At 41.9% G+C, this 17,041-nt stretch overlaps 1 protein-coding gene across 4 annotated transcripts in view; it reads left to right on the top strand.

Moving 5' to 3' along the window:
- RFT1 (RFT1 glycolipid translocator homolog) overlaps positions 1-17,041 on the top strand; it is a 112,007-nt gene that overhangs the window by 13,096 nt on the left and 81,870 nt on the right. For all 4 annotated transcript variants that reach the window (XR_016313400.1, XM_089681962.1, XM_089681961.1 and 1 more), the window contains exons 5-7: positions 7,055-7,156; positions 12,665-12,799; positions 15,358-15,436. Coding sequence is in view for 3 of the 4 variants with exons in the window: in XM_089681962.1 (XP_089538088.1) it covers positions 7,055-7,156; positions 12,665-12,799; positions 15,358-15,436 (316 nt within the window). In the remaining variant the exon portion in view is untranslated. The remainder of the gene's footprint in view (positions 1-7,054; positions 7,157-12,664; positions 12,800-15,357; positions 15,437-17,041) is intronic.

The raw sequence follows: 17,041 nt of genomic DNA, 5'->3' as shown, positions 1-17,041 counted from the left end.
TCCCAAACGCCTCGGACAATTCTGCCCTTTGCAGCACATGGTGCTGTTCTAATGGGAGCGGCAGCGTCGCGGTGCGGCAAAACGGATGCCTCTGGTCGAGTCTGGAGGCGTTGAAGCCTCCTATTCTAGACTATGGTGCCACTCCGCAAGCGCCCGGCCGGCGTTTGCGGTGCGGTTGCAGGGCGTTTGCGGAGTGGTAACACCATCCAAACTTCATTTTAGGCGTTTGTGGGGCGTATTTAACGCTCGGCAAATGCATAGCAACCGCCACTGAATCGCGCATGCGGCGTTTGCGGAGCGTTAAAGAAACAGTCAAGCAGTCAAGTGTAAACGTGCCCTAACAGTTATGACTGTGGCCATTTGAACTGCTTGAATAGACTGGTCTCTGATCTACTAAGCAAACCTGAAGTTCATTATACTCAGCTAATCCACATCTATCAAGTACTTGTTCAATGCTCCCGGGTACATAGAATACCTGCATACTCTAAAATACACTTCCTTCCTCGGTTGATTGGGCTTGGAGTTGGGCCCATCCCTTCTTGTTTTCTAAATCTCATTGTTGGCTATTAAGGCAGCCCATGATAGTAATGGGCTAATATTCTCATTATGTATTGTAAGGCAGGATCTCAATCCATGGGAACTAGGAGGGAAGAATATATCAGAAATACTGTGCGTGCATACACACTGAGGAAGAGCAGGGGACTAAAAGTTATTAAATATAGAGATATAGCTAGTCAGGTTGAAAAGACACTAGTCCATGTAGTTCAACCAATAAAATAAAAAACAAACAAAACAAAAACAAACACACAGCCTCCATATACACTATCTTATACCCACAGTTACTCCAGAGGAAGGTAAAAAAGAACAATAAAGCATGATGAAATTTGCTCCAGTGGAGGAAAAAAAAATCCTTCCTGATTCCCCAGGATCCTCTGACGTTGTTACCTCTAAAAAATAGTATCCAGTTTTATTTTGTGCATTTAGAAATGAATCCTGTTCGTTTTTTAAATCTACTTAGCTGGTCAAAACCAGTACTTAAAGAGAGTTTATTCAAATGCTTCAAATCGATTGTATGCAAACACACTGCAAAATATGTTCCCATGGGCAATAAGTTTAAAAGAGTAAATATAAAACCTATGAGACTCATGTGCAATGTTAAAATAACTATGAAAAATAAGAAAAGAGCATTTAAAAAATATAAAAATGAAGAAACACGTCGTCCAGATGTGAGGAGTGCCCCCTTGTCCTCTGTAATGACCTAAAAAGGGAATAACTCTACACCAGGGGTGGCCTCCAGCTGTTGGTGAACTACAAGTCCCATCATGCCTGTGCCTTTGGGAGTCATGCTTGTAACTGTCAGTTTTGCAATGCCTCATGGGAATTGTAGTTCTACAACAGCTGGAGGGCCACAGTTGCCCACCCCTGCTCTACACCAAGTTCATTCTGTGGACCACTTATGTATTATATATATATATATAGATCATATTCCATTAATCACCTCTTCTCAAGAGCCTTTCCTCGTAGCCGAGCTCTTCCATGCCTCTTATCAGCTGGGTTGCCCTTTTCTGCACTTTCTCCAGCTCTCTGATATCCCTTATGTGAACTGGTGTCCAAAACTGAACAGCATATTCCAGATCAGCTGTTACTAATGAATTGTACAGGGGAAAAATGATCCATAAATCTTTTCAAGGCTGGTTCAAGTGTGTGTGTGTGTGTGTGTGTGTGTTATATATTTTATTATATGCACAGACACACACATACATACACTATATTGCCAAAAGTATTGAGACGCCTGCCTTTACAGTCTTAGTCTGTTGTGTTCAATATTGAGTTGGCCCACCCTTTGCAGCTATAACAGCTTCAACTATTCTAGGAAGGCTGTCTACAAGGTTTAGGAATGTGTCTATGGGAATGTTTGACCATTCTTCCAGAAGCGCATTTGTGAGGTCAGGCACTGATGTCGGACGAGAAGGCCTGGCTCTCAGCCTCCGCTTTCATTCATCCCAAAGGTGTTCTATCAGGTTGAGGTCAGGATTCTGTACAGGCCAGTCAAGTTCCTCCACCCCAAACTTGCTCATCCATGTCTTTATGGACCTTGCTTTGTGCACTGCTGTGCAGTTATGTTGGAACAGAAAGGGGCCATACCCAAACTTCCCACAAAGTTGGGAGCATACAATTGTCCAAAATGTCTTGGTATGCTGATGCCTTAAGAGTTCCCTTCACTGGAACTAAGGGGCCAAGCCTGGAAAACCCCCCCCATACCATAATCCCCCCTTCACCAAACTTTACACTTGGCACAATGCAATCAGGCAAGTACCGTTCTCATGGCAACCGCCAAACCCAAACACATCCATCAGATTGCCAGACAGAGAAGCATGATTCCTCAGTCCATAGAACATGTCTCCACTGCTCTAGAGTCCAGTGGCAGCTTGCTTTACACCACTGTTTCCGACGCTTTGCATTGCACTTGGTGATGTAAGACTTGGATGCAGCTGCCCGGTCATGGAAACCCATTGCATGAAGCTCTCTATACACTGTTGTGGTAATCTGAAGGCCACACGAAGCTTGGAGGTCTTTAGCCATTAACGTTGTAGACAGTTGGTGACTTCTGTGTGATTTAGCATGTGCTGCCTCCGTTCTGTCCTTTTACGTGGCCTACCATTTCGTGGCTGAGTTGCTATTGTTCCCAGTTCCTTCCACTTTGTTATAGTACCACTAACAGTTGACTGGAAAATTTAGTAGCAAGGACATTTCACAGATAGACTGCACAAGTGGCAACCTATCACGGTACCAGTCTTAAATTCACTGAGGTCCTGAGAGTAACCCATTCTTTCACAAATGTTTGTAGAAGCAGTCTGAATGCCTAAATGCTTGATTTTATACACCTGTGGCCCCTGTTTTTAACGCATACTATTAGGTTATTTTGGTTTGTTTGCAAGCTGGCTGGCAAGCTGAGCTGGGATCTAAAAAGTCTGACCTGTCCTTTGAGGACTCCGGTAACATCAGCGATCAGATGGACCATAGGTATGAGACGCTGCTCCACAGAGCCTGGGATGCCAATGTCGCTACTATGGCCCCAGCTTTGGTATCCACCTGCATCGCTAGAAATGCTGACGCTTGGATACATAGAGCAATTGACCATGTCTGAAGAGGTATTGGATTCCCTGGAGGCAGTCAGTAAGGTAGTAGCGTACCTAGCAGATGCTATGTTGGAGATGGTTAGAACATCGGCTAAGATTGCAGCTCTTCTTAACTCAGCCCGGAGGGCAGTATTGGTTAAAACTTGGGAGGGTGATCAGATGTCTAGAGCCCGTCTCTGTGGTTTAACCTTTGAGGGTTCCTTTTTGTTTGGCCCGGGGCTGGACCAGGTGTTATCTAGGTCCACCGAAAAGGTAAAGAAGAAGTTGCCTATCAAGGCCAAAAAAAGATAAGAGGAAGAAGTTTTTTTCGTGCCCCCTTTAATCAGGACCAAAAAAGGTTTAGGAAGGACTCCCCTAAGAAATGTGCCAACAAAGGGAGACTGAAAAGAAGCTTCCTGTTTTTCTGGCTCCAAACCCACCAGTAAAGGACCCCAGATGACATAGATCTCAGGGTGGGAGGAAGGCTGTCCAGATTCCTTCAACAGTGGGGGAAGATTACGGAGAGCCCTTATATCCTGTAGTTAGGGGAGGGGTACCAGTTGGAACTCTCCTCACTCCCCCCTCATACCTTTTCTGCTGACTTATCCCCCCAGAGACAGGACAGAGACAGAGGGTGTTTTGGGATGGATCAGGAATTTAGCGTATCAGGAAGTAATTGTTCCCGTAACAAGGGACCAACTTTTTCAGGGATTTTATTCCCACGTTTTCGTGGTCCTGAAACCTTCAGGGAAATTCTGCTTGATCATAAACCTAAGAAGGTTCAACAGCTAAAGTACAAGAAGTTCCCTATGGAAAGTATCTACAGTGCACGGAAGCCTCTGCTCAAGGGAATCTTTATGGCCACTGTGGATCTCCACTGTCCCATTGCCCCGGAATACCAAGCCTTCTTACATTTTGCCATCTTCACAGAGTAGGGAGTCAGCCACTGGCAGTTCTGAGCTCTCTGCTTTGGACTAGCGGCCAGTCCGAGGAATATTTACCAAGATCCTGGCTGATGTGGTAGCCTATTTACACCTTTAGGGAATTTCCCTCATTCCTTACCTAGACGATCTGATGATCTACGGAGTCTCACTGCACCAAGTCTTGAGAGACCTGCAAAAGGTGTTCCTCACCTTGGTATCTTTGGAGTGGATTGTCACTTGAGAAAAGTCCTCATTGATTCCCTCCCAAACCAAGGTGTTCCTAGGGTATGTAGTAGACTCCAGAGTCCAGAAACTATTTTTATCCCAAAAGAAGACCAAAAAGGTAGTGAGGATGGTCTCTGCATTTGTAGCACCTATAGATTGCGCCTGCAGGCACATCATGAGGGTTCTAGGTCTCATGACAGCCTGCATTCCAGCCGTGGAGTGGGCACAATTACATTCCAGGGAGCTTTAATTGTTCTTTCTATCCTCCTGGAACAGGAAAGAGGAGTCGCTGGACAAGAGGGGTTCCCTCCCAGAGAGTGTGAAGACCTCTCTGGGATGGTGGCTCAGGCCCCAGAATCTGGGGTAAAGGGGACCGTGGGTGCAGTGGGACCCAGTTCTGGTAACCATTTTGAGCTTCCCCTTTTTCCTTTGCAGGGGTGTAGAAATTTTTTATAAAACGAATTGTCCAGGGAATAAATCAGGGGCCCCAACCTACTTGCCCAGATAATTTTTTTTTTTTTTTAAACAAAACCGTATTTAAATCAAAGGTGATTTTAGGAATGTCTAGGGCTTTTAAAAAGAAAAGGGGCTTTATGGCGACTTAAACGTTTAATATTTTTAACATTGCGCTGTTTATCTCCTCCTCCCCTCCCTGCCTCTCTCCAGCACTGCACCTGGGGACTCGCAGGGAGAGGAGAGACCTTGCAGTGTAATGAACAACGATTGGCTGCTTGTCAGGAAAGCGTGGGTCAGGGCTTATACTTTATCCCTTTCACTGCCAGAGCCATTTTTACTTTTTCCCTGCCAGAGCCATTATTGCGTTTTTTGCACACATTTAAAAAATCATTTTAGGCCTGAAGATTACATAAAACCCTCAAACATATATTTTCTTAAAGCAAAGAGAATAAAATAGTGGTTGTTCCAATTTTTTATGGCCCATGATTTTACCGCTAAATTTTTGCGGTAAAATCATGTAAATTACCCTTTTTTTTGTAAAATATAAAAGATGAGGTTGCACCGAGTAAATATATCCAACTTGTCAAACCTTAAATTTGTGCGCGCTTGTGAAATGGCGACAAACTTCAATATCCTATATTTTCTATAGGTCGATACGTTTAAAGCTCCTTATAGGTCACCAGTTTAGTGTTACGGAGGAGGTCTGGTGCTAGAATTATTGCTCTCATTCTGGTGTGCGTGGTGATATGTGACTTGTATCGCAGTTGACGGTTTCATACGTAGGCGACCCAGCGTGTGCTTTTAGGTTTGTACGTACGTATATGTGGGAGTGGGGGCCTTCAATCTTTTTTTTGGGGGGGGGGGGTGGTATGTGATTGGGTGTAACTTTCATTTTTTACAATTAAAAAAAAGCAAAAAAAAATTTTAGTGACAGGTTCTCTTTGAGACATCCAAGGTCTTAAAGACCCTGCATTTCTCCCCTCTGCTCCACTGAATGTAATGTGGTGCATATCGCACCATATGACATTCTTTCCTGGGGATTGCATTACAATCTCTCAACGGGGACCCGGAAGTGACATCGTAACGTCACTTCCGGGTCGGCACAAGAAGGGGAGGAGAGCGGACTTGCCGGACGAGCCGGGCCCACAGATGGGCAAGCGGAGCTTGGGAAACCTCACGGGGGGGCGCGGAGAGGCTAGCACTGTGTGGAAGCAGTCGGTGGCAGCATTGCCGGCGAATGCTTCCACCTGACAAGTGAGCCTCCTGCTTGCCCGCAGCAGGGTTAAAGGAAGAAAAAAACTACCTGCAGGGTGTCAGGAGATAGGAATCTAACATCCCTGCTTTGTATACACAGGGTTGAAGAAGGTATTTAATATGTCCCCAGTATCCAAGTCAAAATTATCTAGTAAAGAGCCTACATGCTTAGACCTGACTTTTTGTTAATATATATGAAGAATTTTTTGGATTTATCCTACTCTCTTTGCAACCTGTTCGTGTTCAGTTTTGCAGCCTTGCTTACCTTTTTTACATATTCCATTATATTCTTTGTAACATTTAAACTATGATAATGTTTCTTCAATTTTGATAGTTTTTAAAATATTATTACTCTCTTATTACTAATAGGTATTTTTTGGAGCGTGAGCCACATAAATTTTATGTTTAGCCTTTTAAACTTCTTGCCCAAGGGAATATATTTTGTAGTATGTTTGCATACAGTCGATTTGAAACAGACCTACTGAAGCAGGTCCAGCAGAACATGATTTCTAGTTGGGGCTGCTGTGAACTGTACCATTAAAATTGTCTTGCAATGGGTTTATACTGCACATTTCCTTTTTTACTGTTCCAGCAAGGCCATTACTCCAGTCAATTTTAGGGTAGTTAAAACCTTCTATTATTACTGTCCCAGCCCTTGCAGCCCTTTCTATCTGTGCAAGTAGTCTCACACTTGTAATCTGGACCGTCAGTGGATTCCTGCACCTGGGATCACAGGCATGTGAACGGTCATGGCCACCCCACCTGTACAAAGCAGTGACAGGCTAGCAGGAGCTGTAGCTATTCACTGATGTTTGCATGTATCTGCACTTCCAGGGTTACCTGTGGTTAGGGACAGATGATCGGTCCTGGTTGCAATCTGTCTACATCCAGGGTTGGTCATCTGTACCTAGCTACAGGCTGAGCTGATACAGCTGTTTGCACACTTGTAATTCCAGCAGCAGAAATTCACTAACTAACTTAATCACAGGTGTGAATAGGACCTTACTGGTGATTTCAATTGATTATTATTATTAAATATAAATATTTATTTTAATTGAATATTTATTTTTTTGCCAGGTAGTTGCTGAGAGTCTTGCAATTATCCTTCGTTGCTCAGTCACTGTAATTCTGGTGCTTCTTTTTCCTCAATGGGGACTTCTCATATTTTCATTCACACAAGTAAGGCATATGTCTATAAAAAAAAGATCCACAATGTATTTAAAAATATTTGGGAGTTGTCATTTAATTCGTATATTTGCCTTTCCAGCTTTCTTTCCAATCGGATCTTGTAAATGTGATTTCTTCATCATACATTGTAAGATACAGGGGAGTTTATATTCATGACTACTTTGGTTTGGTTAGGATATCAACTTCAGGTGAATTGACACTGGAATCCCAGGCTAGTCATAACTACTTCCAGCTCCGGTAGGCCTCAGTTTTGTGCTAGTGACTATAGGTGATAGATGGACTCCCCTGTGTCTTTCTGAAGATTTACAGGGCTTTGTTCCCTCTTGTATGTTCCTTACAGTGATTGGTATATTGTATGAGTTGTGTCTTACGATGGACATATTATACAAGTTAAAGCAAACACCTGAAAGACAGTGTGTGTAATGTACTTTGTATTCAGGGTTGGAGGTGCCAGAATGTCTGGGGTGGGCTGCCTGGCTTGTCTGGGTACTTGGCTGTTGATTAGCTTACTATTAATTAGATCACTGTTAGCAGTTGGCTTTACTGTTTACCATTTGCTCTGCTAATGGTTATTGGGTAATGTGATCAAGCTGTTACCTAATCAGCGTGGGATGTTTATCCCAATGTGTAACATTTGTTTTTATTGTTCATGTGGGGGACTACCCCTATTTCTGAAGTGTTTACAAACCTGTATTTCTGTTCCATAAAGGAGTTTCAGTTTTACACCTAAGCTAGTGTCCCCTAGTCTTGGGTGCAATGCCCAGTTATAATACTTTGGTCCTGTTTCACAGCAACAAGGAAGCAGTTCTCTGAGGTATTAAGCCAATCGGGGTGACAAGTGGTCCGTCACATTTACCCAACCAGAATAGGCGTTCTTGGAAGGCGGTAGAAAGCTATCCCCTAGTCCCCTCCAAAATCCCCTGTCCTGGTTGGGTCTGTCACACTTACTCTTGGAAAAAGTTGGACTGTCTAGATGGGTTGCAACAGCTAATAAACCAAGAGGGATTGTACTCAAACCCCATCTTCTTAGTAAGAACTCTGGGTCCAGGGATCTTCTAAAACACAGAAGACCTTACAACACTTGGTGATTGTGGTATGCTCTAACCTTTTTACTGCTGCCGGAATCCTGTTCCCCCGAAGTCACAGTTTTTGGGTCCTGGCAACCACCAAAAAATTCTCAAGTCTTTTCCAGTGCACCCTCGCTTACAGGGGCCAACTCTCAGAAAGTGTTTTCCCCACCGAATCACTTTGTTCACAGTAACCCCTGGAGGAGGAATTCTACAAAATATGGGGTTCCCTGGCTGTTGGCCTGATTATTTGATACCTACAAAAGACAGTCCTGGTTGATGAAGACCTGGTCTTTAAAGATGCAATGAATAAACAGTTAGAGACCCTCTTTAAGGAGTCCTCTCTGGTAGGAGTGGCTCTGCAGGCTGAAGTACAAGTTTGCCAAGCCTTTAAAGCCCAGGGAAAGCATATTCTCCATTCCAGGGAATTGGACCTGGCAGCTCCTGGAAGATCTTCCAAGAGCCTCTAGTTTCTCAGTGGATGCCTTGGAAGACTCCATAAGGCATCTATAAGGGGTGGGCTGTCAATATGAGAAGGTTCCTATAGCTCAAGAATTCGTCACTAGAACTTCTCTGCAAAAAGCAAGTGGGCTGCTCTTTCATGGAAAAATGCTTGTGTGGACCACCCTTGGATGCCTTCATCCAGAAGTGATGATGGGTAACAGCATGCTCTTATCCCTAAAGCAGAAGGCAAAAGTGACAAATAAGAAACCATTGACATCAGTGACATTCCATAAGAAGAACCGGACCCCTAAGCAAATCCTCCTCACTGTAAAAGTACATCCCCATGCTCACAGGTGTTGGGAAGTCTATTGGTCTTTGCAACTGCCTGGACTCAGGTAGTCTCAAACAACCGAGTCTGCAGGGTGGAATCAAGAGGCTACAAGCTGGCGTTTTGCTGCTTTCCCCCTTTATGCTTTATGCACTCAAGAATGTCTTTGGATCCACAAAAGAGCTTTTTTTTTTTTTTTTTTTTTTTTTTTTTTTCTTTGCGGCCCTGGAAGAAATGCTGTACCAAGGGGTATCATACCTATGCCTGTAGAGGAGAGCTCTCAGGGCTCATTTTCCAACCTGTTCTTGGTTCCCACGCCAAGCGGATTTGAACAGGTTGAGACCTAAAGGGTCTGAACAAGTTTCATAAATTCAGAATAGAGTCCACCCAGTCAGTGATTGCTTTACTCCATCAGGAAAACCTCTGGCGTACAGTGGATATCAGAGATGCCTGCTTTCACATCGCGATTTTCTGGGCTCCCCCACAGTTTCAGGGATTCACATTCACAGTGGCGCAGCCTTTCAGCCTGTCTACAACTCCAAGATTGTTTACCAAGGTGTTTTCTCCAGTTCTGGTCCCTGCAGAACATCTAGAGGGTAAGTACTTAATACAGCACAGGCAAAGATGCTGCTCCTTAGGGACAAATACCTGTCTCATTGAGCCCAGCTGGAATCCCTAAGGTTTTTGGAAAGTCATTTTGGACCTGCATGCAGGTACTGGGGGAAATATTGACCCCTGCTGATGGAGTCCGTATGCCCAGTTTCACTTCAGAGTTCTGCAGCTGAATATCTTGTAGGTATTGAACAGACGTCAGGAGTCTTTGGTTCTACCAATACATCTGACTCCCAAAACCAGGTTGGCTTTGGATTTGTAATCAAATTGAAGTTAGGACCCCTAACTTACATGAAAAATAATTGGTGCTGCGCTAATAAAAAATATATATAAAATTATCAAGAAAATTAATCTTTACAAAATAAACATATAAAATAAAAAATATGTTGACTAGAATACACATGAAAACATCCAAAATAATGGATAACAATGAAAATACACCCAAAAAATATATATATAAAATATATATAAAAGGTGTAACACCATTAATAATAAATAGGCGATTAAGGGTGAAAAGGTTACACCTTTTTATATATATTTTATGGGTGTATTTTCACTGTTATCCATTATTTTTTATGTTTTTATGTGTGTTCTATTTAACATACAGTGAGGAACAGAAGTATTTGAACACCCTGCGATTTTGCAAGTTCTCCCACTTAGAAATCATGAAGGGGTCTGAATTCACATTGTAGGTGCATTCCCACTCTGAGAGACAGAATTAAAAAAAAAAATTCAGGAAATCACATTGTATGATTTTTTTTAAAGAATTTTTGTCTTGCACTGGTGAACATACAGTAAGTATTTGAACACCTGAGAAAATCAGTGTTAATATTTGGTACAGAAGCCTTTTGTTTGCAATTACAGAAGTCAAACGTTTCCTGTAGTTCTTGACCAGGTTTGCACACACTGCAACAGGGATTTTGGCCCACTCCTCCACACAGATCTCCTCTAGATCTGTCAGGTTTCGGGGTTGTCGCTGAGCAACACTGAGTTTCAGCTCCCTCCAAAGATGTTCTATTGGATTTAGGTCTGAAGACTGGCTAAGCCTCTCCAGAACCTTGATATGCTTCTTACGGAGCCACTCCTTGGTTATCCTGGCTGTGTGCTTCAGGTCGTTGTCATGTTGGAAGACCCAGCCACGACCCATCTTCAATGCTCTGACTGAGGGAAGGAGGTTGTTGCTCAAAATCTCACAATAAATGGCCGCATTCATCCTCTCCTTAATACAGTGCAGTCGTCCTGTCCCCTTTGCAGAAAAGCACCCCCAAAGCATGATGTTACCACCCCCATGCTTCACAGTAGGGATGGTGTTCTTGGGATGCAACTCATCCTTTTTCCTCCAAACACGACGAGTGAAGTTTAGACCAAAAAGTTCTACTTTGGTCTCATCTGACCACATGACTTTCTCCCATGCCTCCTCAGGATCATCCAGATGGTCATTGGCAAACTTCAGATGGGCCTGGACATGTGATGACTTGAGCAGGGGAACCTTCCATGCAATGCATGATTTGAAACCATGACAGCGTAGTGTTCTACCGACAGTGACCTTTGAAACTGTGGTCCCAGGTCTCTTCATGTCATTGACCAGCTCCTCCCTTGTAGTTCTGGGCTGATTCCTCACCTTTCTTATCATCAGTGATACCCCACGAGGTGAGATCTTGCATGGAGCCCCAGTCCGAGGGAGACTGACAGTCGTCTTTAGCCTCTTCCATTTTTTAACAATTGCTCCAACAGTTGATCTATTTTCACTAAGCTGCTTGGCAATTGCCCCGTAGTCCTTTCCAGCCTTGTGGAAGTCCACAATTTTGTCTCTGGTGTCTTTTGACAGCTCTTTGGTCTTGCCCATGGTAGTAGTTGGCGTCTGACTGACTGTGGGGTGGACAGGTGTCTTTAAAGAGCTCAGACAGGTGCTACTAAGTTAGATTAATGACAGGAGTAGAGGTGGACTTTTTAAAGGCACAGTAACAGGTCTTTGAGTGCCAGAATTCTTGCTGTTTCTTAGGTGTTCAAATACTTATGTTCAGCAGTGCAAGACAAATAAATGCTTTAAAAATCATACAATGTGATTTCTTGAATTTTTTTTTTTGAATTCTGTCTCTCAGAGTGGGAATGCACCTACAATGTGAATTTCAGACCCCTCCATGATTTCTAAGTGGGAGAACTTGCGAAATCGCAGGGTGTTCGAATACTTCTGTTCCTCACTATATATTTTTTATTTTATATGTTTATTTTGTGAGGATTAATTTAGTTTATTATTAGCGCAGCACCAATTATTTTTCACTTGGTATTGTTCCATTTGGTATATGGTAAGGTGTTAGCAGCTTTATATAAAGATTAGGGACTTGGAGCGCGGGAAGACTACATAGATATATTAGGACCCCTAACTTCTTTACCAGGTGTGAGATGTTACCTCAACATTTCATATTCCTAATATTTGTTTGTTGTATCATGTACTTGTGTTAAAAAGTATCCTGTTATCTTTGTATTGCTTCCCTTGTGTTAAATACATGATGATCATGCCAGTCCCCCAGCTATCCTATTTCAAACTGACCACGTTAGGCATGGAAGCACATCCATCCCATATCGGTCAGTTTTCTGACGGTGCTATGTGAACAGCCTGCCTGTCCTACAATGATCTGACTTGTGCTGACACGCCCCTCTGCAAAGCCATTCACTGGGACGATCAGTGTCCTGCTGTTTCTTCACCCCCACCTCTCCAAGCCCCTTATGCTGAGAACAGAGATTGGTGATCACTTATAAAAAAAAGGAAACGACATTTATAATTTATAGTATATATACATGTTTTGTATTTTATATATCTATATTAAATTGAATTGGTTTTACAAGGTAAGGGTTCACATATACTTTAAAGATTAGTGATGCCACGTGATTATCGTGACAGGCAGGAAACTAGTATTTTAGCTATGGCAGCGTCTGCACTTCCTCATTACTGGTTTGGTTTCATGTGTAATAATTGTTTATTAGATTGCAAGTCTACTGTTGTTAATTTAGGCCCTGTTTTCTCTGAAACGTTCTTTTGTGTTGTAGATCCTGTACACCAGTCTGCTGGCTTTATGTTACATACTGTACTTTGCAAAGTTCCTGGGCTCTAAGGAGGCAGCGAAAAAACAATTCCCATTGCACAGCATGAAGGAATTCTTACCTAGATACTGTGCCACAAAGGTAAGTGTTAACTGAATTGGCCACAGTTAGTACTTTTGAGTTCTATGTTTCCATTTGCAGAATTTCTGGTTAGTTCAGATATGAAAAGGCAACCTTAAAGCTGTTTTTCATGTCTTTCCAGAGTTATCCTGAGACAGCATTAAAGCCTTGGTTTGGTCCATTAACCCCTTCCCGCTGCCACCTCCTGGCTCTTAACTGGATCTAAAGATCTTGGGAGAGAGACAAGCATTTAGATAAAGTAACCAATGTGATTGGCTGTCACATGGTTGGAAAACTCCCAATCGCCAGTATACATCAGGAGCTTTTGGTTAAATGTTAGTTACTGTGCTGGGAGTACGCTCTCAGCACAGTAACTTGTTTACAAATGGACGCATATATGCGGCCGCTCAATGTTGAAGCTCATCCGCAAAGAGTGAATCAATGTGACAAACTCCTGCGCTCCTACCTAAAAACTAATACCTACCAACAAAGGTAAAGCTGCTACATACAGTCATATACCCATAGACAAAAATTATAATAGAAACACAAATGATGCAGCGCTACTACCATAAAAATTCTTCACACATAAATAAGTGAAACAGTGCAAAATTAGTGACACAAATAACATAAACACACAATATTAAATAGTGCCAAAAAACTCATAAATAATCACGTGACAAGTGTCAATACGAGGTCCTAAAAGGACCAAATAACATAAATGGTGCCCCCAGTAATCCAATGGGATCCAATAGTGCTCCAAATCAAACAAGTAAGTCACAACAGGACTCAATGTGCTAAAAAAACCTCCCACCAGAACTAAAAATCAGTTCCCACCATATAAACACAAAACACACGTGCATCCCAATAAACGCATAAACTAAGAACTGATCATGCAAACAAACAGGAATAAATGAATGAATATATAAAGTCCCGTGAGGTGTAAAACACCTGACAATATACAAAAAAGCCATTTTTGGATATCTCTGCACATTTATCAGCACTTTTTTTTTTCTCTTCTTCAAGAATTGCTGTGGACTTTATATATGGTTTTTTGTATATGGTCAGGTGTTTTACACCTCACGGGACTTTATATATTCATTCATTTATTCGTGTTTGTTTGCATGATCAGTTCTTTATGCGTTTATTGGGATGCACATGTGTTTTGTGTTATATGGTGGGAACTGATTTTTAGTTCTGGTGACTTACTTGTTTGATTTGGAGCACTATTGGATCCCATTGGATTACTGGGGGCACCATTTATGTTATTTGGTCCTTTTAGGACCTCGTATTGACACTTGTCACATGTGATTATTTATGAGTTTTTTGGCACTATTTAATATTGTGTGTTTATGTAATTTTGTCACTAATTTTGCACTGTTTCACTTATTCATTTATGTGTGAAGAATGTTTATGGTAGTAGCGCTGCGTCATTTGTGTTTCATTCATCCGCAAAGTAATATATGTATTATGTCAGTGGGAAGAAGTTAAAAAAAAAAAATTCAGTACAAAGGATACTTAGATTCCATGCAAAGTGTTCTTTATGGTGCTAGCTGTTCTGTTAGTTGACATCCTAAACCCTGTGACCCCTCACATATTTTCACAACTGTATACTTCTGACACTGTGGGAATTATTACAAGTGTTGGACCTCTGACAGGCTGTTATCATAGGCCCTGACTGTGCTTGCCTTTTCTGCTCCCACCCTCCATTCCTGGAATTCATGCTATAGCTTCCATCAATGAAACATAATCTATGAATGGAGGATGGACAGATGAATGAAAGGTTTGCCGCCTCTGTTCACAGAGCACTTTTCATTCATTTAAGGCATAGTACAGCTTCTATGAATGGAGGAAAGGATGGGGGAGGGCAGTCAGCACTCTTGATAAATGCTTGTGACAGATCATCATCACTCTTGTTAACCCCAGCAGTACCATATGATTATGGCTGTTGTGTAATGCCAAACCAGGCAGTGATTATGTACTATACTGTGTGCAACACTAAACCCATTTACACTGATAGAGGCTTATTTTGTGTGAAAACAAATGTGGAGTAATTGTACCCTTGCCATCCCTTTGTTCTGTTTGAAATGCCATTTTATGTATTGACATACCTCCTCTGACCCAGTCTGCCTGGCAGCATACACAGGCAGCTAATCTCGTCGGTAATACAAAGAAGATGAATCCAACACAATTTTACTAACTTTACTAATTGCTGTATAGAGGATGTTCTTTTGCATTTTAAAGTGTAAGAAGATAATGATTTTACTAAGCACTGTCTCTGTGACTAACACTGACTTGTACTGTGTTAACCACCAAATAATCTGGAAAGTAAATAAAGAGCATCACTCAAACTACAAACTTTCTATATCTAAATAATCAAAGATTCTTCTAAAGGAAAACCCTAAAGAAGAGAGACCACAGGAAAGGTCAAGGATAAGGTGGTTAGGCCATACAGATAATGGGACCATAATGCTGGGGCTTGAGTACCTACAGACACTTGTAGACTCCTCTATAAACTTGGCCACATTGGGAGGCAATGATTTAACTGGTGTTCATTTTGCCTATTTCTATTTACTAAACAGGACTTCATAGACTGGAAACAGGCCTGGCTAGCCTGGAGTTTCTTCAAGCAATCCTTTTTAAAGCAGATTCTAACAGAAGGTGAGTCCCTTGGACACAGTGTCATGATCATTTTGGTGATTTTTGTCAGTAGATGTGAACGGGGTCCTGAACCTTCCCGGATTGTTAAAGTGAACCTTTAAGGCCTCATGCACATTGGGCATTTTTGCTATCTCTCCTAGATGCCTTTCCTACTGCCAGCAGTGTTTTGGCAGGAAAAACGTTTGATGCTTGTAAACGCATGTAACATGTTTAGGTGCGTCAAACGCTTAGGCGTTTTTTCATTTCTTTTACAAAAGGTTTTATTAATGTTCATTCAAGCAGACAGAGCCATCAATAGTACAGTTACATTCCATATGAAATATATGTGATTGGTTTATGTGCCATTTATACTCACAATATACATCTGTTCAATATGGAGGTCAACAGTATAGGCTAATGCATAAGTGTTGAGTATTATAATCTCAAGTTTATACATCAAATGATACATATACATAAACTATAGAATATTATGCGAAAAGCATAAACCGCATTGTGTAAGCAAAGGTTGCAAATAATGTAACCATCAAGGCCAGGGATCACCTGGCTGTCAGCAGTCTCATTGACTGTTAAAAAAAAACAACAAAGAAATGAAAGGAGAGAAGAGAAAGAAGAAAGGCTAAAGCAAGCAAGAGAAAAGAGGTGAAAGAAAAGAAGTCCCGGGGGCCCTCAACGCCAGGCTATTAAATCGACATAAGAGTATTTTTAAATCAAGATGGCTGAGCATGAGCTATCCAGGGTTGCCATACTCAAAGAAATTTCTCATGAGTGTCTGGTAGTATGACTGTTAATTTTTTGTTACTTGTAATATCGTTCATGCAGTTTTTGACTGCCTTAAAGCTGAGAATTGGAGTTTTGCAGGCTCTGGCTATAGTTAATTTGGTAGCAGTAAAAAGATGTAATACCAATTGCCCTTTGGGACGAAGTAAACACAACCGGATTACAGAGAAGGGATTTCTTTTAAGATCACTATGCAACAGGGTGCGGAGTAGTGCATAAACCCTGACCCAGAGTCTGCACACCTTCAGCCAGGAGCATCAGATGTGAGCCATTGTGCCTACCTGGGAGCACCCTCTGAAACAGTTTGATGAATATGCAGGGATGAAACGTGCCAGCCCAGATGGCGTATAATACTATCTGTATAAGATCTTATAAGAATTTTCCAGTATAAGTACACTTTTAGAGCTCTTAGATATTGCCAAAGTCATGATCTGCCAGTCCTGGGCGTTAATTGATTTCATTGGCCAGAATAATAATTTTACCCTGGCCATTGAAATGAATTAATGCTCAAGCTCTAAACGCAAATGGTGCTTAGGCATGTTTAGATGCCTTACCATGCATTTACAGGTATCAAGTCTGCCAAAACGCTGATGCTTGATGCACTGGCAGTGCATAGACACATAGACTAACATGCAGGGGCATTTAGAGGCAGGAAAAAAACAGCAGATGCCCCTGGGAGCAGTGGCATAACGCCCAGTATGCATGAGACCTTAAGTTTCTATTTTAAGCTTTAAAAGATATTGGGGTTGATTTACTAAAACTGGAGTGTGCAAAATCTGGTGAAGCTGTGCATGGTAGCCAATCAGCTTCTAACTTAAAAAAAAACAA

The sequence above is a fragment of the Staurois parvus genome, unplaced genomic scaffold (genome assembly GCF_062004578.1).
Source record: "Staurois parvus isolate SC_StPar_1 unplaced genomic scaffold, SC_StPar_1.0 ptg000282l, whole genome shotgun sequence".
Taxonomy (NCBI): Eukaryota; Metazoa; Chordata; class Amphibia; order Anura; family Ranidae; genus Staurois; species Staurois parvus.
Note: the sequence above shows the minus strand (reverse complement) of the source record. Positions and strands in the feature narration are given on the sequence as shown.